This window comes from Cygnus olor, chromosome 2 (genome assembly GCF_009769625.2).
Source record: "Cygnus olor isolate bCygOlo1 chromosome 2, bCygOlo1.pri.v2, whole genome shotgun sequence".
NCBI lineage: Eukaryota > Metazoa > Chordata > Aves > Anseriformes > Anatidae > Cygnus > Cygnus olor.
In genome coordinates this window covers 52,807,538-52,834,584 of record NC_049170.1, presented here as the reverse complement: position 1 = coordinate 52,834,584, position 27,047 = coordinate 52,807,538, and the positions used below count along the sequence as shown (strand labels likewise).

The window sequence follows — 27,047 nt, the reverse complement described above, 5'->3', positions numbered from 1 at the left end:
TTGGAAATTATAATCTGGTCCAAAACGTCCATCAGTAGGAGCCAGATCGTCCACAAGCGATGGAAAAGCAGCAAGGAAAGTCCTGCCTGACAGTCCCACTGCAGGACTCCTGTAGAAAAGAAGTGTGGCCTGGCTTGTAGGGAAATTAAGTTCTTGTTCGCAACCTCTATGATTCCTGGCATGTAAAGAGAAAGGGAAAATGGGTAACTTATGGAGAACCTCCTCCCATACTTATGTCTTCCTGTGCGCTGCAGTTGGGAGCGGCTGCAGCCCCTTTCTTGCCATGTGAACGCTTCCTCCTGCCTTGATTTAGACAAAGGTGGTGAGTGCATCAATATCTGATACACAAGGTCATTCGTAGATTGGGAGGAGGGGATATTGGCCCAAACCAATCCCCTCTGTAAGGCACTTGGTTCTGATAGCTTTCTACGCAGATTGCATTTATCTGCTCGTTCTACAGGTAAAGCATGCCTGATGTGAACGCAGCAAGATTTAATATTCTAATATAAATGCGATTTCTTATTGCTGCCTACTACGGCACCTGAACACATATTATACCTGCTTCTTCCAAGAAATGAGAAATTACGGTGGGGTTATTTCTGACGATTGGCAGAGCTTCCACGGAGTGACACTCTGCAGGGTTTCTGCAAGGAGCTCGGTGCACGACCCGATTTAAGACCCCCAAAGTGGCTGTTTACCAACTTGCGGCTTCAGGTCAATTGTTTTAAACCGCGTCCGGGTCCTACGACTTTGAATTGAAGCGGCAGAGAGTCAGCACTATTAGCAGTTACTGCCATCTATGGGTAGGATCATTTCAGCATTATTCCTCTTGGGAAGCGTTATTGTTTCTTCATCATAAATAATATACCTGATCTCATACATAAACAAATGTAACATGAGAAATCACACTCTCATCATTGATTTCTCTACTAAAAAAGAAAAAAAAATGAGCAAGGACTTCACTGACACATCCGCTGAAAAGAATGGGAAAAGATTTTGAACACTTAAAATGATGAACTGCCACAGGCTGGGAAAACAATGCCATCGCTTTTTTTTCCTTCCTCAGTATGTTGGGTGCCACCTTCTCTTTAAAACCATTGGGACAAACTCATCCCTGATATATGAGCACTGAAATTACTCCTACTGAACATTTACATTTGCATATTAATTTGAACGATGTTACAGCTATTTTTTCTTTTAATTACTTCAAAATGGGAAAGCTTTCATACACCAGTGATTCTCTCTCTTTTCTAGCCTGGGAGTTTTTAGCTTTTCTCATTTAGAATTAAGAGCTGTTCAGGACATTCATCACACCTGACAGCTGTTAATCCCCGTCAACTCTGCAGAGTCACTGTGTTAAAATATTTGGAGTAAGTAACAGGACCATTCAATTCTATTTTGGATTGCACCTGTGCTCCTTTCAGCTCATTAGTCTTTCTATGACAGTGGCTAGTTCCACATGCTTGAAGGGGAAAGTGAAAAACCTCCACAATGGAAAATTAATGCAAGGGAACAGGAGCCTGTCCCTTGCAATTGTAGGTAACTACATCATAAAATCCTTTTCATAAGCCAGCCACATCCATACGAAAACTGATTTCAGTTTTTGTTCTCTCCTGATTCTTGTTGGGAAGCTTTTCACAAGGACAGTTTTGTTGAGTAAAATCCTTTTAATTTCCAATCTACGTTTATTCATGGCAACTTTATACCATATGTTCCTTTATCAGTAATGTTCTTCTGCATAAGCAGTGGTTTTTGTTTCTTCCTTTCTCTGCCTATTTTTATGCTCCTGTTCTGTTTACAGATGGAAACAAGATCCTCTTGTCAATCTCTTTTCAACCTCCTGTGACAGCAAAGTCCCTTCGCTCCCCTTAATGCTGCTGTTGACACAGGGCGGCCGCTGTGAATATGAACTCGTCCTTCCTGTACTGCAGTGACCAGCACTGTCATTTGTATTTGAAATGCAGCTATACTGGAGGGGCAACAACACTACTGAAAACACCACGCTTGTTATGTCCTAGGGTTGCATTTGCTTTCTTTGCAGCTGTAGCTGAAGTCAGAGATACCTCACAGATCTCGTTTTACCCTCCCCTCTAATTTTCACCTGAACAGCTCCCAAAGCACAGCAGATATCATTATTAGTCATTATTTCGTGCTTAGCATTGCTTTGCCATTTCCATTATGCCGCTATTAAAAATCATTCCTTCTTTGCCGATTCCATTGTTATAACCTAGGAGGGGGTTGTAACTCCATGGATTAGTGAACGCTGTGTGCATGCAAGGACCAACATTTCGGGGTCCTGAGCATGCAACGTTCAGCACACCTTTCATTCATAGCCTCTAAGTAGAGGTGATGACTTCTGTGGGACAGCACTGAGGAGGCTGAAACAGGGAAGACGACACTGGAAATGGGGAAAATTGCCCAAGTTGATTCCTGACATCAAGAGAAAAAGATGCATGCTCCAGAAGGCCTCTGTAGGCAGCGGCAGTGACTTTGCTCCCCTTAGAGAAGATGAAGATGGGCACCAGCATGTGCTGGTGGACTTGACCCTGGATGGGCTGGCTGAAGGAGGTCATGTAGACAACATGAAGACAACCGCCTGCAGACTCACGCATGCCAGGAACTACTGCCACGCTAACGCCAGGCCCCGGGCACGCAGCATCCCCGCAGAGGCAGTGCCCATTAGGCAAGTTTCTGCTGTGTGCCGCCGGGGTTCAGCTGTCCTCGCTCTTACAGAGATACCCACCAACGATTCGATCCGTGTATTGATTTAATGCAATCACTGATTTTGGGAAGAGGAAGCAAAGGTGCTGCGTGCTTTTGGTGAGTCCGTACAGAGGGAAAATAAACTCACTATGAGGGAAGTGCTGCCTGGGGAGTGACGGTGGTCAGAGCACACTTCCTCTCATTTCAACTCTCTGCAAATGCCAAGTACATTTCCTTTAAAAGCAGAACACGCACAAAATAAGTGATGTCCTTATGTCTGTCTGTCTCTGTCCGTCCCCATCACCCCGGACTGGCGCAGGAGCCGCCCGCCCGCTTCGCTTTCCTCGCCGCCGCCGCGGCGCGAACCACAGAGCCAACCCCCGGATGCGGAAGCGGGCGGCGGGCCGTAGCGGAAGGGAGGCGGCGGGGGGGGGGGGCCCAGCCATGGCTTTCCGGTAGCGGCGGCTTCCCCTCCTCCCTCCCCCTCGCCTCCGGTCGGCACCGGGCGGCATGGCCCGGGCCCCGGCGGCCGTGAGCGGCGGGAGGCGGGCGCTGCTGGTGCTGCGGCCTCGCGGCGCCCTCCCGCACCGTGCCGCCGCCGCGTCACGTGAGCGCCGCGCGCCCCTCGGCCGGGGGGGGGGCGGGGGGAGAGGGGAGGGGGTGAGGGGCTGAGGGGGGGGGGGTGAGGGGACGGGGAGGGGGGGAGCACCTCTCGGTTTTGGTGTCGAAGCATATCGCAGCCTGTCGCGATAATCAAAAGGCGTGCGTTCCTTAATACATGGCATCGTTAGGATGCTCCTAGGGAGCTCCCGAGCCGGTTGGATGCCCCTCGGTTGGCCGTTTCCTCATAAAAACGTGGTTTTTTTTTGGTGTTTTGTCTCCCCCAGGTGTCAGCACCTCAGCGCCCGGGTCCTCACAGGGCAAGGGCAGCGTCTCCCTGCTGGGGAGCAGAAGGCTCTTCTTCGACACTCATGCGCTGGTGTGCCTCTTGGAAGAGAATGGTAACGTGCCCCAAACACGCAGCTTACCCTGGTGGCGTCTATAAGGGGTTTTATACAGAGCCTGGCTAGTTGCTTCCCCTTGACCTGTGGTGGTAGAGCTTCAGGTTTATGTGTTGTCTTTTGTGCCTTCTGGGTTCCTACATCTTTAGCATACAGAGCCTAGAAGCACGTTGATAACGCTCCAGTTGTCTCCGCCGTCCCTCCTGGTACGCCCAACAGCCTTGTGGTGTCTAGCTGCCTGCCCCGCTAAACCGCAGCAATGCACAACAATGTGTTGTAATAGGATTGGAAATGGACTGCCCAAAAAATGCAGCTTTTGGGGTGGAGTGTGGAATACTCTATGAAATACAGCTCTTCTTATGCTAAGACATGATGGAATAGATTATTTCCATTTGATTATGGTGTTACTGAGGTGGGGAAGATCAGCACACCTGAACTGATTTTTAATAGCTCGCATGCCTGAAAAGGAGAGGTCCCGGTCCCTTTCCCCTAACGTGTGATTGCATCTCTTTATGTGTTCCATCCTCATTCTCAGGAAACTATGCAGCTCTTTGCTTGATTCGTATTCTGAGAGATTGGTTTAATGAGCTCACAGAGCAGTTGTGTGAGCAAGCACCAAGACACATACAAAGTGGCAGGAGGAGGGGAAAGAATAGAGTGAGGAGGGCTGTCTCCTTCTGGCGATGGCAAATGATTAGCTCAGCTACTGAAAGGAACTTGATTGCAGACCCCATCTCTGCTTTCTGACACTAGCCTGCTACATATTTGAAACAATCACCCTCTCCATAATTATTAAATCTTGTTCATGACACTTTCTCCTACGTTTTGAAAGTAGAAAAGTTGAGAGTATTTCTAGGGACTATGTTTTACAATAGTTCACAACATACTCAGTTTAAAGGGCTTTTTCGTGGTGACTCAGAGGCTGAGAGGACTAAAATCATTGAATTGCTGGGATTTGCATATCTTCAGTGGTATACTTAGGGTATACTAAAAGTAGGTATCTGCTTTTGAAGGTCAGGATTCTTGTTGATAGAAATAACCACGTGAGATGACATTGCATAATACTTTTAGAAAAACTTCCAGCACTTCTCTTGCTGATATTGTAATGGTGCTATAATGGTGCTGTACTACAGAAGCACCTATACAATGTCACAGGTGTCATTTTGGGGTGGAGGAGGTTGGGTGTACTGCCTGGTTATGTTCTTTTGCTAGTGCTACATGGAGAGAAGTACGCTCTTTTTTATCTTTTATAGCTGACTTTTTTTTTTTTTAAACCTCGTTATGAGTATTAGAAGGTGGTATTTTCATAAGCTGTCCAAATGTTGGTATCTGAATGTTGCTACGTTTTGTCTTGCTCAGGGTTCACTACTCAGCAGTCGGAGGTGATCGTATCTGCGTTAGTGAAAATCATGAACACCAACCTGGATATGATATACAAGGACATGGTGACCAAAGTACAGCAGGTCAGCTCAAAGAAGTTGTGGGGTTAAAGTCAACTGAAATCTAGCACGTCTGCTAATAAAATACATGTTGCTATTATTACTCACTGTTAGACACTGTATTTTAAAAGTTTAAAAGTGAAGAACAAATGTCTGTATTGGCTAATGAGTTCTGTCTTGAATTTCACAAACATCAGAGTGTTGTGATGGACCTCGAAATTCAGGAACTGTGAGTTGGTGCACAATCCACAGGTAGTTTTTTGTTTTCAGCCTTATTGTAACCTGAAATAGAATTACGGAGGAGGATTTTACACAGACATAGGAGGTACTCAATGCGTGGATTTGAATAGTTATGGCTACTACATATATTCTTGTCTAGATTTATAGCAACAACGTAAAGATTTCCTCTGTAATTTAACAGCCGGTTATGTGGTCTTTTTTGATTTATCTTTCTGTCATAATGATATTCATATTGTATTAGAATTGAGCTGTTTCTTTATGATGTTTTTTAGTGTGTGGTTGGTATAGTTTTATATACTGGTAACATACAGGAACAGTCTATTTTAGATACTGCTATTGAAAGCTGTCTGTTTCCTTTGTATACATTGCTTGTGGTATCTTCTAAACCCACCCAGTGTGTATACATCTTGTGGAATTGAAAAAAACTTGCTTGGAAATAGAAATTATGCTGAATATCTACAGAGATCCTTCCTGGCTACCAGAAAATTGCATAGACCTGAACAGAATTGTTAGCATTTATTTGCGAGAGAATGGTGGTTTTACCTGACAGGAATTCCCTGACATGTAAGCTAGTTAAGCAGACCATGCTGACACGCAGCATAGCTGAAGTACCACCTCTTAGGCTGCTCTGTGTAGCTGGGATTCAGAGCCCCAAGTCACTTCCCAAACATAGACTCTTAACTCATTTCATAGTGACTGGGTCATCATCTTAAACATGAGAAAACTGCAGCTGCTGTCTTTGTAGTGTAAGAGCCTCGGCACTGGACTGTCTCTTTAAGGAGTAGATTTTGCACCACCTTCCATCTAGGGAGTCTTCAGCCCATCTTTTCTAGCTCTTAGATTCCAGGCAAAGCAGATGTGAAAGCACTTTGTATTCTCTGATCTACTGTGGAACAAATTCAGTGCAGGAAGATGTTCAAGGGAACCTTTCCCCCATGGTCGGTTGTGTTTTACAATAAGCAGTCATTGCGTCTCTACCTCCTCCTATTCCCAACTTTTTGGAATGAAAGCGGAAGTTTTTTCCTTTGTTTTATGCTGAATTAGAAGTTGCTGCTGATGCCAGACATTTTCTGAGAATGTGCTAGATGTGACCCTCAGGTGACTTTCCGCCATTAAGGTTAAAATGTGCAAGTTTTTATGGCATGCTCAGGAAGTGCGTGTGTTGCCCTGAGTTCTGGGTAACATGGTAAACCTGTAGTTTGTTACAGTCTGAATGCATAAGGGCTTATGCCAAAAGAGAATGAAGAATTAGAAGAGGGTTTGGAAAACTGCGGATCTAGTTGTTGCCATTAGCCCAAAGTTGGATATGTAAAAGCTGAAGCATTACACTAGACAGATAAAAGCCTTCACAATAAATATGTGTGTATGTATAGAGATGAGGAAGAGACAGAATATGGAAGAAGCTGTTCTCTATTTTATTGGGCTCAATCAAGAGGGGAGAGAATGAATGCAAGCTGGGCACTTCAGGGAATAAGAGAGAAGGCATCTATGGCAGTACTCTTTTTGTGATAAATCCAGCATACTGACCCATTGTTTTTTTCCAGTGCTGTAGTCAGGTAGCCTAGTTAGACATCTCCAGATGCCACTCAGAAATACAATGCCATAAATAAAAATAGCATTACCTGACATAAGTGGAGTGCACTGTCAGATTCGTAATGGTGTGAGTCCAGAATCAAAAGCAAGGCCCTACTTTTTAGAGGGTGGGTGTTTAGAGAAGAAAAGGGAGTCCCTGTTTGCATGTGGATAATGTAGGATCTAGAACAATGTCTACAGACCTTTCCATCCTCTAAAGATGTGGAGGATGCTTGTTTTTTTTTTCTGTCAATTTGGTATAAAAGACTGAGAATAGCATTTAAAAATATGAATATAATGCATGATTTTGCTTAGCTGAGTAGAGAAGCAGAGTGAGCCTTCATGCAGAGGGAGGTGGAATTACAAAAGAGGAGGGCAATTACAAAAGAGTATGGTTGCACTGGGGAGTCTTGGCCCGAAAGTCAGCTTTCCTCATTTAGCACATGGACATCTCCTCTGTCCGTAATGCCCTTCCTAGCTTAAGAATTTGAATACTTGAAGAAATTATTTTCTACGCTATTAATTGAACTATTTTGTTCCATGTTAGCACTGCTGATTTTTTTTTCAAACGTTATTAACATTTGAGTATAACTCGCTTATTTTGTCACTCTCGCTTAATTTATCTTGTCTTCTGAAACTGAGATAATTTCTAAAGTTGCAGGGTTAAAAATTTTAGAGTACCAGAATACCCCATTGTATTTGTATGCACATATGAGAAAAAGCATTGTGGTTGTATGTTCTGAGGCTTTTCTTCCTTCTTTTAAAGGAGATCGCTCTTCAGCAAGTCATGTCCCATATTGGTGCAGTGAAAAAGGACATGATTATTTTGGAAAAAAGTGAATTCTCAGCACTCCGTTCAGAAAATGAGGTAAAAATCAGTATTTTGGAATTCTAGTGCTTGCTTATTTTTTCTAATGATGTAAGAAGTGTTTCGTACCCAAGAGGTCGACTCAGGTGCTAATAAGGTTAGTTAAACGCCTTCGCTGATGACCTCGTGAAGGGGCAGAGCACACCCTTGGCAAGTTTGCAGGTGGTACAAGGCTGGGAGGAGTGGCTGACCCACCAGACTGTTGATGTCCCTCCAGATGGCAACACAACAGTCTGGGGAAATGGGCTGACAGGAATCTCAGGAAGTTCAGCAAAGGGAAGGGACCTTCCCTTGAGAAGGAACCCCCACGCAGCAGAAAATTAGCTTTGCAGAAAAGGCCCTGAGAGTCCTGGTGGGTGCCAAGTTGACCACGAGCCAATGATGAGCCCCTGTGGCAAAGAAGCCCTCCTGGTCTGCATTAAGACTGTTGTCACTAGGTCAAGTGGGGTGATCCTTCCCCTCTGCTAAGCCTTGGTGACCCAGGCTTGGAGTGCTGGGTGCAGTTTAGGGCTCCCCAGTGCAAGAGAGACATGGACACATTGCAGTGAGCCTGACAAAAGGCCACAAAGATGAGTAAGGGACTGGAGCATCTTGTGGGGAAAGGCTGCAAGAGCTGGGAATGTTTAGCTTAGAAAGAGTAGGATCTCATCGCTGTGTACAAATACTTGAAAGGAAGGTATAGTGAAGATGGAGACGCTCTTTCCACTGGTGTCCAGTGACAGAACAATAGATAACTGACCCAGATTGAAATGCAGGAAATTCTATTTGAACATAAGAAAAACCTTTTTTACTGTAAGGTTGGTTGAACACTGGAATAGGATACCTGGGGAGGCTGTGAAGTCCCTGTCCTGGAGATAATCAAAACCCAACTGAACGTGCCCTTGAGCAACCTGCTCTAGTTGTCCCTGCTTTGAGACAGGATGGTCTCCAGAGGTCCAATCCCAGGTCAATATTTCTGGGATTCTGTGATTTTTTTTTTTATTTGTTTTTTTAAAACTCTAACATGATCTCATGTTTTGACTATATGTAGCCAAAAGTTAGTTTTGACTATATTTAGCCATGTTTTGACTATATTTAGCCACAAAAGAAGGTATAGTGAGAACATATGGCAAGAGGAGAGTCGGGTCACATGTTATTTCATCAATTCATAGATATAGCTAACTGAATATACACAGAACAAGATAGGTTAAAGGGATCCTTGTAGATCCTTCCAGGTTGCTAGTTTGTGCACAATTAAAGAAAACAAAATAGATAATCCACTACAACTATTCCTATTTCATGGGTCTTTTGAAAGAGAGAAAGTGACAGAATAATCTGGGTTGGAAGGGACCTCTAGAGACCATAAGAGTTGATGGCTGCAGTATGATTGCCATGTAGCTGCCTCTTCTTGAGGCTGAACAAACCCCTCTGCCTCTCCCTGCTGTCCACCCCTACCTTGTGTGCTCCAGCCTCCCGTCATCTTGGTGGCTCTCCACTCATCTTGCTCCAGCATGTCAACATCTGTCTTGTACCAGGGAGAGCCTAAAGCTGGACACAGCTCGATGCGGACTCACAAATGCTAAATATGGGGGAATAATCATTTATCTTTGGCTGTGTTTACTCTTACTAAAACCTCCTGTGCATTTGGCCACCTTTACTGCTGTGGAGCATTGCTAGCTTCTGTCTTGTGCTGCTGGTTGGAAATGTGTAGTACTGAGTAACTGTGCATCTGTGTACATGTGGATATATCTACACACATACTGAGGATATAGATAATAAAACCATGTTCATTCTGCCTTCCTTTTCACATGATGGATTATAGTTTCTGCTACTTATGGTGCACATTGTTAGTATTTCTAGATTGTGGTGGTTTGTATACAATAATAAAAAATACATTTTTCTGCTCTCCCAGAAAATAAAGCTTGAACTCCAGCAGATAAAGAAGCAAGTCATGGTAAGATACTCTACCAATATAATTAAGAATTAACACCTATCTAATTTGCTTTAAAAATAATTGTTGCTCTTAGGATTTTATTCTAAAGTTTGTGCTTGATTGCTATGATATATAGGATACTGAAACTGCAATTGAGGTACGCTATGAGCTGCATTAAAGTCAATTTCATGCAGACGTAATTAATGGTGACAACTGTAAGCAATTCATCACTGAGTGGTGAACTAAAAATTACCTGAAGACTTTTTCCTTAACTCAGACTCAGAAAGTAGGTAGCTGCCATGTCATGATTAAGGCTGAATGATGTTCTGTATTTAGGATTGCTTATCAGATTCAAAATGCAACACATTTTCAAAATTACAGCACTCACTAATTGGTTGTAGTATTTCTCTTTTCCTGAAGATTTATCTGTTAGCTATTCAGAACTTAAAGAAGCCATCTAAAAACTATTTCAAGCCACTAAGTTTGGGACTATTGTGTTTGGTCCCATTTGTTTGGGAACAAATGACCTTAGCAAGAAAACAGACTCTTTGGAGGAAACTTAAGAATAAGAACCTGTAGATAATTACTAGGTTTAAAGATCAATGCTGTGTTTCTGTTCTGTGTTTGCCTCTCCTGGGTAACATCCCAAATAGCTTTCTACCACCAAAATCAAGACTGTCTCAAAACCTGTAACTTAGATGAGTGTGTAGTTTTAAGCACCTTTTACACAGAAAGAAAAGATTCTTGCAAGAAGCACCAAGATTGGAAACTGGGTAACTTTTAACTGTTCATAGGGAATATGGTCCTCTTACTTCAGAAGTGCTGTTTCTTCTTGTGATGGCCTTCTTACCTTGGAGGATGGAGCACCTTTCCTACCATAGGATTTGCCAGTGAAACTGTCAGAATATTGCCTTGTCAAGTTAGCTGACAATGCGATCAAGTTCAGCGTAGTGCCCTCCTTGTCATTTCTTCCTTATTATCTTCAATTCTTCTCTGCTATGTTAACTCCAAAAGGAGAATAAATTTGTCAGGGCTAGTCTCACATGTTTTATATAATGCTGTGAAATGCTTAATGCATCCAGGCTTTCAGTATACCATTTTTTAAAATGGTCGGCACCTGATTTTTGACTTGTAACTTATCTCTGTGCAAGTAAAAAAATGAAATGAGTTGTTATATTCACTGGTAGAATATGGAGGATCTGAGTCATCTTTTTTTAGAGCGAGATATCTTAAATTTAACTTTTACCTGTAAATGTAAGATGATTTGCCCTTGCAATAATTACATTTGCTCCTACTTTTTCATCTGAAAGACAGAATGACACAATGTAGTAAAAGATTAAGGAAAAATATATTCAAACTTTTCAATTTCATTACATTGTAACACATACTGTAATGATATCTAATGACAACACAGTTAAAGTTCAAAAATTCTAGCATAGAAACTGAGTGTAGTTATTGTTCATACTGACTTAATGAAGTCTTGACTAGCTGACATTGGTCTACTTGAGAGATGGTTGCTTGTTTTTAAACTGTAGAATATCCCAGAGCATCATCAGACTCTTGCTTCTCCCACACATTCATTAGATCAGCGGTTTGCCTCATGACAAACTGTCAACGGGCTGGAATTCCTGCTGGGAGGTTGCATTAAAATGGCAGCTGACGCTGCAAGAAATAGGAATCACTTGGAGCTATCTATGAAGTGAAGTACAATATTTAGTGGTAGTTTAAAAAGTTAGAAATTTAAAATATAATAAACATTTTCTGAGTTCTAAGATACCTGTAGCTTTTTTTCTTAAAGCCCTAGGTGTAGTCTTTAGAAACAGATTTTCTTTAAAATTGCAAAGTTGGAAACTGCTTTTAACATTATCTTGAACATCAAGATTCCTTCACAGAAGTCCATCTTACAAGTGTACCTAGGCATGGATTTCTGAAATCAGTGAGTCATGGGATATGACACATTCCAAACAGCACTTGTAGAAGGATGTGCTCTCAATCAGCTGCTGTTCTCAGTGTTCTGGTGTAAAAGCAGTTTAGTTTTTGACTCATTCCAGTGAGAATGAATTCATACTACAGAACATGAGTATTTCCATGGGGAAAGGTTGGAACATTTGTACTTTGGAAAAAGATGCACACTGTGTTTTGGGAATCAATCTGCTCTCTAATTAAAGAAAGCACAATATATTTTCCTAACTTCTTTTGCTCATGAATAAATAGAAATTCATGCTCACTACTTCATCATTTTTTTCCCATTAGGATGAAATTACCAAAGTGCGTGCAGATAACAAGTTGAATCTAAACCTGGAAAAGAGCAGAGTAAAAGAATTGGTAAGTTTTGTTTGCATTCTTCTAGAAACATCCGAACATTGAACAATCTCCTAATTTGGGTAGGAGTATAATTTTCATATTAATCTGTGGTATTGTTCGTTTTAGATTTTATATCTATGTTATTACTATAGATAGTAATATCTATAAAAATCTATATTATTACTATAGATTTTTGCATTTAAATATGCTGACTAGCCACCTGAAGATTTTTCATGTTGTTAGTATAGCTCTGTTTTCACACTGAATTAAGCATCCACATTTCATTAAACTTGTCATCACTGAAGATGTATTATTTCCCTATAGCTAGAGAATTTAGTGTGGCTAGTTTGTCAGGCATTACCTGTTGTGAAAATAGTTGGGATTGATTTTTATTGTAACTGATACTGATTAGGGTTGTTTTAAAGATTTGGGTTGTTTTAAACTTTGAAATATATGGTAGAGCTGAATTTACATCCTCTTTAATTTGAGTAACTTAGATGAAAAACTAGAAGATAAGTTTTTGCACTATATATAGCACTCTAAATAGAAATCTATTCCTGTAGATCTCTTGAATAGCTTTTAGGATTTCAAATCACATCATCTGAATTGAAAGATTTTTCATTGGCACTTCACTACAAATTTTATTTCTTATTCAGTCCTATTATCGCAAGTGCATAATGAAGTAATATCTGCAGTCTAGGCAATAAGAACTGTTAAAGTAGAAGTCATCTAACTTTTGCGTGTGCCCCTTGAAGTAATTCACAGTGATTAGTTCAGGTAACAGTTGAGTCGGTGATTGAGTATAATGACTAACAGCCTGTTATCCCCTGGTATATGCTTGAATAAAATATAATTTGAGCAGATAAAGCCCACTTTTAAAGATTACTACTTTATGCTGGTGGTTGGTTGGTTTTTTTTTTTTTTTAAACAACTTCATATGAAACGTATTAACTGTGTGGATCCAAAGCTTTGCAATATTTTGGGCTTCAAAAAACCCATTTAAACACATTTCACAGGTGATGAATTAGGTGCTAACATTTCCTTGTATATTTATGTAGAACCCTGAAATCTGGACTTTGTTGCTTATAAGACTACATCATTTTAACTGCCTCCCAGGAAAAGCAAGCGTTGCAGCTGTGAATTTTCTTTAAAGAAAGTTGATTAACTTAGTCTGTCATGCAACTGCAGTTTCATAGTTTCTGTCAAAACTACTCTTTTCCTCCCAGCACTCCCCTACTTTAATTGCCAGCTTTGTCATGCATGAACAGAAAAGGAAAAATGCAGACAGATACGGAGCAGGTTGCAGCATATATGCTGAGCTGGGGAGAAGAACATAATCCAATATTTTCTGTAGTAAAACATCATTATAATATTTATTTGGATGCTAACGTGACTTATGACTGAATGTCTGTCTTTGCGAGAATAAGACTCAGGTTATTGAAGCTTACTATGCATTCTTACAGAAATATTATTCAGAAGAGAAACGTCCTAAGTTTAAATGGACTTAACTTTATGTACTTCAAGTAAAAAGTTCTTATGCTTCAGTTCTGCTTGGACTAAATGCCGAAGGAGAACATCTTAATTTGTCAACACTGATGTCAGCCATTTTTAATGTTTTGAACTCCAAATGCTTTATCTGAATAAGTTAGTTCCACTTTACATTTCCTAGTGAATTCTTTGTTGCTTAATGCACATCTGCTTGTGCCCTGATTTATATCTGCAATGATATAGATGCAATTTAGAAACTTGAAGTACAGTACAGATTTCTATTTATATTCATATTGTTCATGCATCGCAGTGCCTCTAAGCTCGCTGTTTAAAATATCAAGATGCATCTGACAAAACTGAATTTTCTCTGCATTGTGGAAAAACATGTGGACTTAAGGGGAAATCTCCCTGTTTAATTTCAGGGTGGGGTTAACCTTGCCTTTCCTCTTTCTGTACTTGTGTTATTACAGATTTGTGTTGATCCTTCGTAGGAAAAGGGTGTATTTCACTTTCTTAAAGTGAAATTTGAAATCCTTGTGCTTGACCTAGGGAGCTCTAGCCCCAAGGCAAACTTGAACAAATATGGACATCAAGAAGGAAGTTTGCAGAATATAAATTATTCTAAAAAAGAAGTCTATTTGGCCAACAACATCTATTTAAACAGAAATTATTTCAATACATTACACCGTTTATTTTAAACATACTACTATTTTTGATAGTGGTGATCAGTTTATTAATGAGGCATTGTTCTTATGTGAAATTTTATTTCAAACCTGATTTTAAATCATTCTTTTATAAGTTTTGCCATCTTACCACTTCTAGACATTTTACATAAATATACATTTGGTTTTTTTTCTTGTCCTTGTCTTCAATTTGTAGAATTTAGCAAAAATGTTTTGTGAATTGTAGATATGCTATTATTCCTCTCTCCTTTCCCACATTTGTAGCCTTGTGCTATTTCTTGATCTTTAGATCAGTCAAAAGTCCAAATATTGCTCTAGATATTTAAGGAGAGGTTTTTTCAATGCGGAGGCATTTACATAGATTAATATGACTTAATATTAAAGTGGAATAAGCTTCCAGACTGGAGGAAAAATAAAGTGACTTTCCACGTGGGAATGTCAACAGATGAGGTTATTGCTGTGTAACTGAGCATTCTGAGATGGAGCCCGATGACCTTAATGCTCTGCACTGTAGACTGGTGTTTTAGCAGCTGTCCTATGAATAATTAAATTGCTCCAGTAGTGGATAGGAACCATTACGGATGTCAAATCATGCCTGTTCATGAGTCAGAAAGGTACCCTGTCTTAAAGGTAGCTTCTTTAATCTGGTTTTACCTTTTCTTGAATCCAAGAACCATAGCTTACAATAAGCCACAGCTTCTGATGTTCCGCAAACAAATGGCTTAACATGAGATAAGAGATCTGTATTTACCAAATACAGCATTTTTAATGTTGTTCCTTATATATTGTTCTGACCGTTTCAAATGGTGAACACCCATAATGCTGGTGAAACATCTTAGATAGCTGAGTTTGCTATAATCATTTAAAAACTATACTCCCCTCGCTGAAGAAAGCGGATGACTTGTAACTTCTTGGTGTTTCTGTGCTCGGTGGGTTAGTTAACTGTTCCAGAGTTACTCTTCAGAGTCATAGGTTTTTGTCAGAATGTAAATTTGCTAACTTTTCTGCCATTATTAATGTATATCATGTTGCAGATGATGATAGTCTTAGACTTGCTCCACTTTGCAATTCAGAAGAGTGGTTGAAAACCTGGCTGAATTCTGCTTTCTAAAGGACAGCAGTCATCCTACAATACTCTTTCTCAAGTGTTGCCAGACAACATTCTTTTCAGATCCATTTTTTTTTTTACAGAACTTGGAAACAAAGAAATATACATTTAAATATGGGGAAAAGGTTTAAAGACAATAATATGTTTACTTTTTTTTCTTTTTTCCCCTTTCCAGTATTCACTCAATGAAAGAAAACTACTTGAAATGAGGACAGAAATAGTGGAATTGGTAAGGACTTGGTAGCTAATCATATAACAAAGCTTTTATACTCATGTTATAGCGCAGGTATTCTTTGCGAAGTTGCTCGTGTGCTTAGACACTTTCATGTACAAAATGTCATTGAGATTTATTATTTCCCCATGCGTTTTCATATTAGTACAGCTGACTGAAGTGTCTACAGAATAAAAAGGCTTTCATATATATTATTAGATTTCCTCTGTGTCTATATAACTGTTCAGTGGTCACTTTGTTTTGAAACTTCGTGCACGTAGTATTTTCTCTAGACAGAATTTTACATTAGTTCTTCTGAAATCAATGATTTTTTCCATGTTCAGTGCGACACACTGCTAGATTGATTTGGCTTCATTTTAGGGGGAGGCTCTTACTAAGCTCTTCGTCTTCATTTTGTTTTATTCTGTACTATAGGGAATTAGCCATAGGAGGAAGTCTGGCAGTAAATCATTAAGAAATCATTAACTGATTGAAATGTTTCAGTAGTGCTGACTTGAAAATATCAGCACCACGGCAGCTGTTGATCTGAGTTTACAAGTCTTGTCTTTGAGTCTTTTCTGAGTAATAACTCCATCCCGTTTTTTTTCACAGAAGTTTGGTCTTCTGTCGTAATCAGATTCTGAAGTCTGTCTATCGCTGTTTTAGTGGTAGAATTCATTGGAAGATGAAGACGTGCTTTTTACATCAGAAGACCAATTCTTAGTGTTTCTAATGATCCATAAATTTTCATGCTCCAGTATGTTTCTGTCACAAGAGGCTCTTAGACATCTCAATAGCTATTATAATTGAGCAGTGACTTGAACATCTTGTGGGCCAAGTGACAGATTAAAGTTAGTGATTATGCTGCTAGATCGAGAGAAGAAGGCATCCAGTTCTGCTCCTTTCTAGATTACATGTAAAGAAGTATGTAGTCCCGTAAGTTTACCAAGTTCACCAAATTACTCAATTTCTTGGATTTAGTAAGTCATGAAGGAACTTGTTTGCTTTGAATGTAAATTATTTCATTAACATACATTTAAGGAGAAGTCAGAAATGCAACTTAAAGGAATGGGTTGCATTTCTAAATTAACTCAGAACTGATCAAATTGTTTAAGTTTGTTGCTTTGTTTTCCAGCATGCACAACAAGATCGAGCTCTGACCCAAACAGACAGAAAAATAGACACGGAAGTTGCAGATCTAAAAACAATGCTTGAATCACACAAACTTGATAATATTAAGTACTTGGCAGGTAAGGAATCTGATGTTGAAACTATTAAGCCTAACAGCGTTTTTGCAAGCTATCAATTGACTGTATTCATGAAGGCCCTAATTTAATAAAATACTTGAAGTGGTCACAGTTGATATCAGCAAGATTATTTGTGTGCTTAACCCGGAGAAAGTTTTCTGTAATTTGCAGCTTCATTTTGCACGGGCTGTGGCTATGTGCTTTTCCCCTTCTTTATACTGTAATAATGTGTGTGAGAAATCTAAAAGACTGGCTGTCAATAAGGGTCAAAAAGTTTATCTATGCCTGACTTAATTTATAAAAGCAGCCTGCTGCATATGTTTCTAGGGCTTCTTTGTTGTAGCTCTGTCTACAAAACGGAACAGTTCTGGCTTTTTGACTGTTCATTATCACATTTCTTAAATGCTCATTTTCAGGCATGTATGTTAGAAAAAATATGTTATTGCTCTAGGTAAATTCAATATTTGACATTTCTCAGCTGAGTATGCAGTGCTATTAAATGAACAAGTTAACAGTAGAAGTTATTCTTCTGATTTAGACTTCTTGATTATTCTTTCACAATAGGTTTTATCGTAAGGACAATCATGTCTATTCATAGTACTGTACTTCAGGGATATCCTTTTACAGTGAACCATTACTGTAAAATAAAAGGCAATTTATTAAAATGAGAGGAAGTTCTTTTCCCCACTATTCCTACTCAAAAAAGTATTGAATTCCACATGGAAGTAAAACTAAATACATAAAACACAAATTTACTTCAAGTGCTACTGTTTGCAGACAATGGCAAAAATCTTTTGTGTATTTCTAGAAACCAAAAATTGATTTCATTCAATAGAAATTTAAAAATACAAATCGATAAGCCTCGTTAAAGTAGTTTGCATTTATTTGTGTGAATACTTGACTGTGATTTAATAATCCTGTTATTCAGTTCATTTTACAACTGTAACTTGCCAAATTAATCTTTTTTTTTCTGAAAGGTCAGCAACTAAGGTGTTTTTCCAATCTTTGAGTCTTCCAGCCCATTTTTCCTGCATCCTTTTTTTTCTTCCTTCTTTGTCATTTTTGTGCCCCTCTGCCTTGAAATTGCTTGTGTTTTGTAAATTAAGAACCTTATTTTCTGACATGGGGAAGGACTAGTGATTGCACCTTTAATGTTGTAGCCAGATGTGTATTTAGTTTCTGAAGAAGTGTTCTAAGAGCTAATGATTCATTGTCTCTGTTTTCTTTCCTGCTTTTATTTTCTTTCAGGTTCAGTATTTACATGCCTTACAGTAGCACTGGGATTTTATCGTTTATGGATATAATAAAACATCAATTTAAAGGGACTTTCTACTGTCTTGCTTTCTGAAAAACAAAGAATTTTCATCTTTGCCTGGACTTCAACCAAGTCTTGAATGTTTTATGTATTTTTCTGTGAAGCAGACTATATTGAGAATGTAACCAAAGACGTGCCTAGGAACAAATTGTACATATGTTGTGCATATTTTGAAAGATACCTCTGATCAAAGCATGGTGTAAGCACTTCTGCTGTTTCCCTTCACTCTCACTGCAGTACACCTTGCTGTTAAAGTGCCACATAAAGACGGGCATTCGTACCAGTCGTATAGGGCTGCATGCTGTAGAGAAGAATCTACAGGAGTTACGTCCCCATTATCTATTTAGACACGCTTACCAGAGTCAACTGCATGTATCGGACTGGAACTGTGATTATTAACATAAAACTGAAACTACATTTTGTGGCTCGGAGACACTGTTTGTAAGTAGAATTTGTGTTCGCTGAATCACGCTTACTTCTTTCTTGTTCGCACAGTTGTTATGATCAAATATTTGTCTTGCAATTTTTATAATAATACAGTCACCAGCTTGTTTTTCAGATGACCATTCAATCAATCATCTTTCACAATAGCAGTGTTTGCTGCTAGTTTTGTTTGTAATATATTTGTAGAGTGGTTTGTTTGTTTGTTTACTTGTTTTTACTAACTTGCCTTTGGTACATATTAAAAATCTGATACTCATTCCATATGCTGTTAACCACTGTAATTGGAAGTTTGTAATGCAGTAAAATACACTAGTGTTATTTTTATGGTTAAATGATACAAATTGTCTCTGGTGCTGCTTCCTTTATGGAAAGGCATTGATGCTTCTAGACAGGGAAAAGATTTTTAGCTGGTGGTTATGAAGCACTGTCAAATGTGAGGGAACTGCAATACTCTGGTTTTTGTTTGTTTGCTTTTCTTGTTTTATTTCAGGAAAAAAAATCGTGGTTCTTCCAATGTGGAACTTTGGTAGTGATTATAATGATGAAAGCAGTAATGAAGACTGAAAGGATATTTAATCCCATTCTGCGCAAGCCCATGTGTACTAGTAAATGCAACTGAAAGCTATGAAGGAAAGTGTCCAGTGTATCCAGATACATACATCATTCCTCTATTGATGAAACAACAGGTTTATTAACAGGGCTGTCATCTGTGCTCCTTCCATTAAGAGAAATTTCCTAATCTTGCCTCTTAGGAGAGGAGAACAACATACACTAGTAACAAATGCTGTTAGAGCACATCATGGCTTTGCTTTTTGAAAGTAAAGCTGTTTGACTACTTTGTGCCTGTACTGTAGTAACCATTTAAGTAACCATTTAACATTCTTGGTGGCTGGGAGTGCCAAATTTGATTGTATGTAAGCACGGAGGAAGAGATGGATGCCTGTAACAATACTATACTGGCCTGAAATAAAGAATTTTGGATATTTCGTAGAGTTAAGCTGAGTTTTCATTAATGCAACTTCTTAAATGAATTTGTAATCTTTTTTTTTAAGGTAATTCACTGTTAGTGAGACTTTTAAAGGTAAGAATTAGCAAAGTCAACAGCCACTATAACACTGGAAAGGAAAGAAGAGGCAGTATAGATGGTTATTTCACAACAATAGTTTTCCTTGTGCTAACTTAACTGCCTCTCTAAATTGAATTAGTCTATATTCCAGATCTTCACTTTTTTGTTTTTTCTTTCTTTTTTTTAAAAAGAAAAGAACAGAACAATATTTTTTTTTGTGTAGGACTTGGCACGTTCTTCAAATAGAGAAGCTATAACTTAAATTTAGGAATATCTTGATTCCTGTCTTCACAGAATAGTGTCTGTGTAATCAGTATATCTTTACCTGTATGCCTGAGCATCTGATAAATAGTCGCTTAAGTAATTCTTAATTAGCAAAGTCAGAAAAATAGCACTTTTTGGTGAGTGCTTCGAACAAGCGATGACATATATGTTGTTCAGAAAAAAAAAATAAATTAGAAAATAATTATTTCCTAGCCTATAAAGGCTAAGTGATGTAAAAGTTTGCTACTGTTATATGTATAGATGGAAAATCTGACTTCTTCCTCTGATTTTAAAAAATTTAGCAATTGTTCTAACACATGAATCACATTTATTGGAGTTCCTAAGAGGTAGAAGTTACACTTGGAAATGCATGGATGGATTTCCTTTCAAAGAAGTGTTTAAACTTAAACAAAAAACAAACAAAAAAACAACAGCAACAACAAAAACCTTTATATACAGGTGGGAAGCAAATACATCAGGGTACTGCTAAATATCTCTTGGAAAGCAACAGTGAGTGTCAAATGATCACTGATTTAATAACTAGGAGACCTAAGTTGGTACTCTTCCCAATTTTTTTCCTGTAAGACTTTTTCTGCATCGTGCTGTGTAATGTTTAGTATCATAAGCAATTAGATGTACAGAAATATTTTTGGTTCTCTGATTTCAGATTTTGATTTTCAAAGATTTTCAAAAAATGTGAAAACTACTGTTTAAAAACCTGAAGTTGATCCTAAAGGTTCCTTGTGTTTGTAGAACAAAGAGATACAGAGGTTTTACAAAACTGTATTATTTGTAATATGTTAGTGAGAATATATGGAATTTAACTGCTTGTCTGTCTTGCTTTACCTCTTGTTTTCAGTAAAAACCTGTGAGGGAGCCATCTCCAATATACTGGTATTAACTGAAGTGTTTACTTTCACTAAACCGTTACTGACAGTTATTACTGTTAAATCACATGCTGTTTAGCCCTTTCTCTATTGGAGGTGCTGGTTGCATCATTCATTTCCCAGAATATTGAAGAGTTATTAATAAAAACGTGAGCTGACAAATACAGACTTATTTTTAATGTAGGTATGAAGTCTGCTTTGTTTTTTTTTTTCTACACACAAGTGTTTTGCATACTAATTCCAATACTTCTGTTACAAGCCTTATTCTGGTAGTGAATATACACTTAACTGAACTCGTCCTAACTGTGAAATCCTACCTCCTTGCACTTATTTACAACTCCCATTGACTTCGAAGAAAGCATACTTTTACCTGCCTCCTATGTATTTTGACTTAAACATACTACTTCAGTGAGAAATGGCTTTTCTTTTTTCTTCATACCCTTGCTGCCATCTATAGACCTGGCACATGAAAACTGTTTCCTTGCTTTTGTTGTGTTCTGTTTCCTGCAGTTAGCTAAATTCCTGTGACTCGTTCCTTTAAACTGCTATTTGGAAGGCATGAGCAAAACTTGCTTTTGCATCTTCCACCGAGTTTCCAGGAATCAAGTGGATTATCTTTATTATGATTTTGAAAATCATCAAAACTGTGGAATACAATCCACTATTTTACAAAACTGCCACGTAAAGCCTCTTTTCAAAGAGTAAGTACACTGTAAAATTATTAAAAAAAAAAAAAAGTTTTAGTGTATTGGGAAAAGCTGTATGCAGAAGTTAATTTCTTTACTGATTAGTTTGACAGCACTTGAAATTATTATTCCTCTAGCTGTCTCTTGATTCGATGGGCCTTTAAGATTTGGTCTGTCTTTTTTTTGTTATTGTTTGTTTTTGTTTAAGAATAAAGTTCATTGTTTTTGAGCAATTAATTTCTTCAGCCCATAAATAAGAAGTTAATTTGCAATCAACTGTGCCTGGAATATTGGGGTTTGCCTTAATCAGAAGCAAATGTATATGCTACTGGAGATGGAGAACCTGCCGTGTCTTTGTTAGGAAGCTTCCTTTGGCTTAAAACGCGATTTTTTTTAACCCTGTTTGCACATGTTTTAAAGCAATAGCGTTGATGCTTCATTTTACACTTAAATTCTAGGTCAGAACACTTTCCCGTAATCCTTAACGTGCAATTTTGTCACTAGATAAAGATCATAGAGGGAAGATAGCAGTGTTTGCATAGCATTCCTTTGAATTCTGTCCATTCCAAGAAAAGATAACAGTTAGGTATCCTCCCAAGAAAACTGCTATCAAAAACTGGAAATCAGTAATGAAGTATTGATGCAAATAGCAGTCCTGGGCCAATGTTTATGCCTGTAGTTATGAGCGTTAATGTGTTGTAACATTTCAAATGCCCTGCCTCCCTGTGCTGTTCCATTATGCACCCTATCAGACTCTTAGAAGTTCACTGGGTACCCAGTTGTAGTCTGAATTGTATCAGTTTGATTCAAGCCTTGTGAATAGTTTCTTCTTGCTGCCTGAGTAAAAATGTAGTGAGATTAAAGGAGGGTGTATTTCTTATTTTTTTTAACTGTTAAGTGGCGCATGTTCTGATAACTTTAAACAGAACTGCATGGTACATGAATATAATAACAGCATACTTAACAGCAGGCAATTGAATTTGATCAAAACAAGCTTGTGTACAGGGCTCCAGAGTTTGTCTCAGAACCAATAGTGTGAGTAATAGTTATCTTGGCAGGGTGTGGGAAGGGAGGCAGGACAGGTTTCTCAGTGTGAAAAGTAGAGCTCGTGGTTTGTATCTTAATCTCCAGCACGCTCCGGTCCTTCTCCATTGTTAGAAATCATGTAGTCCTCATGTAGGACTGTCTGCAATGCAGGTTACCTCATGAATAGGAAACTCTTAAATATGCCACTTTTGATTGTGATTTTGTCCAGATTAATTTGCATCACTACCATTCTTGTGTCTTTACCCAGGATCTGTTTTATTATGGCAAACGTGTACCAAGCATATATTTATGAAGTTCTATTGATGCAAAAAACAAGTAAGTACAAAGGCTGCTTCAGAAGGTCCTTTTAAAGACTACCTACCACAACCAGATCCAGAGTGTGGCTGGAGATTTTCATAAATCTTTAATATTACGGCTTTCAAACAAGTCAGTTCTAATGCCTTGTGATTTACACACGGAGCTCCTTTGATTTCCTCAGCTGCTAGCTGGGCCTGGGCACTGATCCACCTTGTTGTCTGAGCTGTTGAACTTCTCAGAGAGCTTTCAAAGCCCAAGTAAAGCTACAGGCATGAGCCTACACTAAATAAAATAATCACTGATGATATGCAGGTGTCACTCATGTCTAGTGTAGATGCTGCTTGTGGAGTATTCGTTCAGTATTTTTCTTTCACATAGTGACCTTGTCCCATGTGTTTTATTGCAGTACTGTTCTGAAGTACTGGATTATAGGAAGCTTTTAAGAAGATGAAATGCTATGAAAGTTGGGGAAAAATGCAAAGTAAGATTGATACTCCCAGAATTTCATAGGAAAATTCTTGCACAGATCTTGCTATTTTAACTGTTTCATTTAAAAAAAGGAGACTTATTCAAAAAATAAGCCTTTTTAGAAGCTTCTAAGTTGATTCTTTTTAATCCTCCTAGCCACGTTCTAGTCAATGCATTGCTGTATGCTTCTTTATGTGGCTTGTTTAACTTTTAGTAATTTGATTTGGGGATACCTGTGACTGCTGCTCTCAAAAAAAAAAAAAAAAAAAAAAAAGCTGCAATCTGGTATTACTTTTTTTGACTATTCAATAAAAATGCAACCAAGTCTTTTAGAAAAGTTTAACAGTATATTTTCCATTAAGTTATTTAGTAGTTGACTTGTCTCATTTAGACAGGGTCCTATATTGCCCTAAGGTATCAGACCACGCCTGACAGGTTATAAATGTGATGATTCATAAAGTGCAGTTAACCGGGGGGTTGGGAATGTCTGAGGGAGCTAATCCTGTTTGATAGAGAAAACTGTGGCAATCATCACCTAACAACGCAAAAATATGCTCACTGTGGAAGGTAAATGTTTAACAGTAACCATGTATCCCGTTTTCATAAATGGCTGTGTTTTAAAAGATGTTTTCTTTTTCTGCTGTTGCCTAACAAATTAAATGCATGACTCTGTACTTGGGCACTCCTAGCTTACTTTTCTTTGCAGCTCCAAGCTTCAAATACTCAATATGTCATCTAACTAATGTATTTTGGATTCTTTTATTTGCTGTTTGTAGTTTCAACATTGTTTTCAAGTTCTTCTTTTGCCCTAAGGTTGTAGAGGGATTTGGAGGAGGGAAGGGTTGGTTTTCAGTTTTTTCTTAATGAGGGATTTAATGTGTCCTAACAAAAATGTTCAATGCATTAAAATATGACCAAAGGCTCTCTTGCAAGCCTTCACTTGTTCATTGAAGTCAAAGACATATTTATATTAAGGTTTCATGATCAATCTCCTGATTGAAGCTTGTTTAAGTTTTGTACAAATTGTCTTTCAAGTAGCAATTTAAATATTTCTGTAAACTGTTAGTACATCACCACATCCAGCAAAACCACAAGACCCTGAGGTACTCAAATATCTGTGAATAAAACAAGCCACAGGATCATGTACAAACAGGTACAAGTAGAAGGGAAAAACAATTGCAAGGTGCTAGAAGTCAGTGTATTGTATAAATACCTAAGATACTCAGTAGATAAGACTGTAGCAACAGTGAAAGAAAACATAAGCAAAGCCAATTCCTTCAGACTGTAAATAAAGGTTAACCCTCTTTGCTCTTCGACAAAACCCAGCAAGAGAGTCTTCTTTAACAACTGCCCTTGCAATATGTGTGCCTGCATGTTCCTTAAACAGCTGGTGGTGGTGTGTTTAGTCCAGAAAATGGAGGTTTACCTTGTGTGCTTTTCTGTTGTCATGGAATGAAGCATTTTGCTGCAAATATGTGAAATTTTATATAAGCTGCATTAGGCTTGGTGTGAAAATCATAGCTTAAACATGAGGGATGGAAGGTATTTGTTTTTAGATCTCTTATGTATGTTGTTCTAATGTGCTGTGTTTAGGGCCTGATTGCAAACTACCAAAGGATAATTGCCCTTTGCTAATTATCCTTACTGAAGTAACAGGTGGACTGGGTGGTGTTGTGATACATGCAAGTCAGAATGAGCCATAGGGATGCTCATGAGAAGGAATTACTGTAGAGAGACTACAGACAGGAGAGAGAGAAGAAAAAAAAAAAAGTGAGTTGCTTCTGGAAGCACTGCAACCAAGGAGGGAGAAATATTTGGAATACATACAAATATTGAAATGAAAAATCTCAAGAAATGGTAATGTTAAAGAAGGCCTGTGAGTGATAGCAGGTAGCAAGTTAGTTGCTAAGTTACAAGGCAATTTTGGACAGCAGCTCTGTAGGCAAGGATGGTTTAACAGGCCTGTGCTGAATTTCTCATGTTTGGAGACGACATGGAAGCAGGATGCCAGTGTAAAACCATCACACGCAGAGCGCAGCAGTTGTGTCGCTGGGGAGGACGCAGGGAAAGGAGCTTCCTCGTGTCCGGCCCCATGTAGAGCCGGGACAGTGGGGAGAGGCAGCCTTTGTGCCTCGCTCTGTCCCACACCTGGACAGACCCTCCGAATTCCAGTTCTGACTGGGATAATTGTACCCGGAAATCCAGTTTTTAAGAGCAGAGTAGTTCCTGCCTATCTTTCATGGCACTTAGCAGGGCTGCAAGTACTTAAAAATTCTCTCTTCTCAGACAAGATCCCAGCCTGCCTGAAGATAGGAAACAATGGGCCTTGGCACAATCTTTTCTGCAATGGGGATGAAATAGGACTACTGAATGATTAAAAAGAGACTCTAATCTTTTGCTGGGATCCTGAGGGCTGAAGGGCTTTTCTCTCTAGATGGATTCTGGCCTTTCCAAAGACAAAGAGCGGTGAAATCGGTAATGAGTCCCTAGCTAGCCAGCATAATAGATTGGCTCTATTTAAGCCTTGTCCCAGGGGACCTGTACGTGGGTTGCTTTTTATTTATTTGTGGTCTCTTTGCTACCATAGAGCTCAGATCGATGGAACTGCTCATCGAATACATAACTAGTGCTTGTGACAGAGCCTGATAAATATATCGCTAAATGCAGCTAGGTATTACACAGACTTTGTCTTTTTGTACTGGTGCCATGGACTGACATAGTCTACTACCAGAAGCCTGGTTTTGTTCTTTTTGGTACGTGATCAATATAAGCAATTTGGATTTAAGAAACTACGTCTTGATCCATATGACAGTTATGATTTACTGAGCTCGTTTCATCGTACATCCAATTTAATTTGCCGTGCATTGCTGCCTCAGTAGTATGGGAGACATTTCAAATAATATAAAGGAAAGAATACTTGGAGATGTAAGAGGAAAACCATATGAAAAGGAAATATACTGCCACCAAGGGTAGATTGTGCTAGACTAATTTGCCATCTTTCTTTGGTAAGAACTGTATAACAGAGTTTATAGGCAAAAGCAATGCAATAGGTCTAATGTATCTTGACTTCAGGTTCCACATAACCTTACTTGAAGAAGTTGTGAAGATAACACCATTAAGAAGCAATCTCATGATGGGAAGAAAAGTGTCCTGTTCACTGGAATTCAAGACAGACCAATTTAAACTGGATGTGTTCAGGCAAAAATGCTACTAGGGTGTTCAGAAACTTGTTTAGCCCATGAAATAAAAACCAATCCTAAACCGACCCTTGAGTTCTCTCAAGGTTACTGTGTTAGAAGCAAACGTGAAAAAAGGAAATAATTATTTAAGGTAAAAGACACAGACTTCCCATAAGTCCATTTAGGATGGAAACTATAAACATGTTCCTGACCACTAGAGAATTATGTATTTGTAATAGCACTCCAATAGAAGAAGCAAGAAGAAATCTGTTTGGAAGACTGGCACAAGCAGACATGGTCACATTATACTGTGTGGTACCTACGATAAACAGCAAAGCCAGGAGTCCATAGGACACCTACCTCCATTCCAGGTTTATATAAAAACTGGAAGGAAATGGTTGTGGGTTTTTTGGGGGGGTTGTTTGTTTTTGCCTAGCTGGAAACTTTTACCAAAGTTGTGTGTACATTATATCCATTGGTTCAAGTATCAGGACTATGTCAGCATTTTTTTTCCATGGTAATTTCTGTACATCAGAAAAACATGTCATGACCTAGTGTTCAGTGAGTCTTAAAAATGTGATTTTAAAGTTTTTTCAGTCTTCTAATATTCTGCCAATG

General features: G+C 38.8%; 1 protein-coding gene across 1 annotated transcript; it reads left to right on the top strand.

The window, feature by feature from the left end:
- Window positions 1-3,107: 3,107 nt before the first annotated feature.
- Window positions 3,108-20,935, top strand: MCUR1 (mitochondrial calcium uniporter regulator 1). Its single transcript, XM_040546386.1, has 9 exons — window positions 3,108-3,310; window positions 3,591-3,704; window positions 5,064-5,167; window positions 7,722-7,823; window positions 9,715-9,756; window positions 11,989-12,060; window positions 15,494-15,547; window positions 16,665-16,779; window positions 18,025-20,935. The coding sequence occupies exons 1-9, from the start codon at window positions 3,214-3,216 to the stop codon at window positions 18,078-18,080; spliced, it is 756 nt and encodes a 251-aa protein (XP_040402320.1). The 5' UTR covers window positions 3,108-3,213; the 3' UTR covers window positions 18,081-20,935.
- The last annotated feature ends 6,112 nt before the right edge of the window (window positions 20,936-27,047 follow it).

Coding starts and splice junctions, on each gene's coding strand:
- MCUR1 (XM_040546386.1), top strand. CDS start 3,214: ATGGCCCGGGCCCCGGCGGCCGTGAGCGGCGGGAGGCGGGCGCTGCTG. Junction 3,311..3,590: donor CCGTGCCGCCGCCGCGTCAC/GTGAGCGCCGCG, acceptor TGTCTCCCCCAG/GTGTCAGCACCTCAGCGCCC. Junction 12,061..15,493: donor AGAGCAGAGTAAAAGAATTG/GTAAGTTTTGTT, acceptor TCCCCTTTCCAG/TATTCACTCAATGAAAGAAA.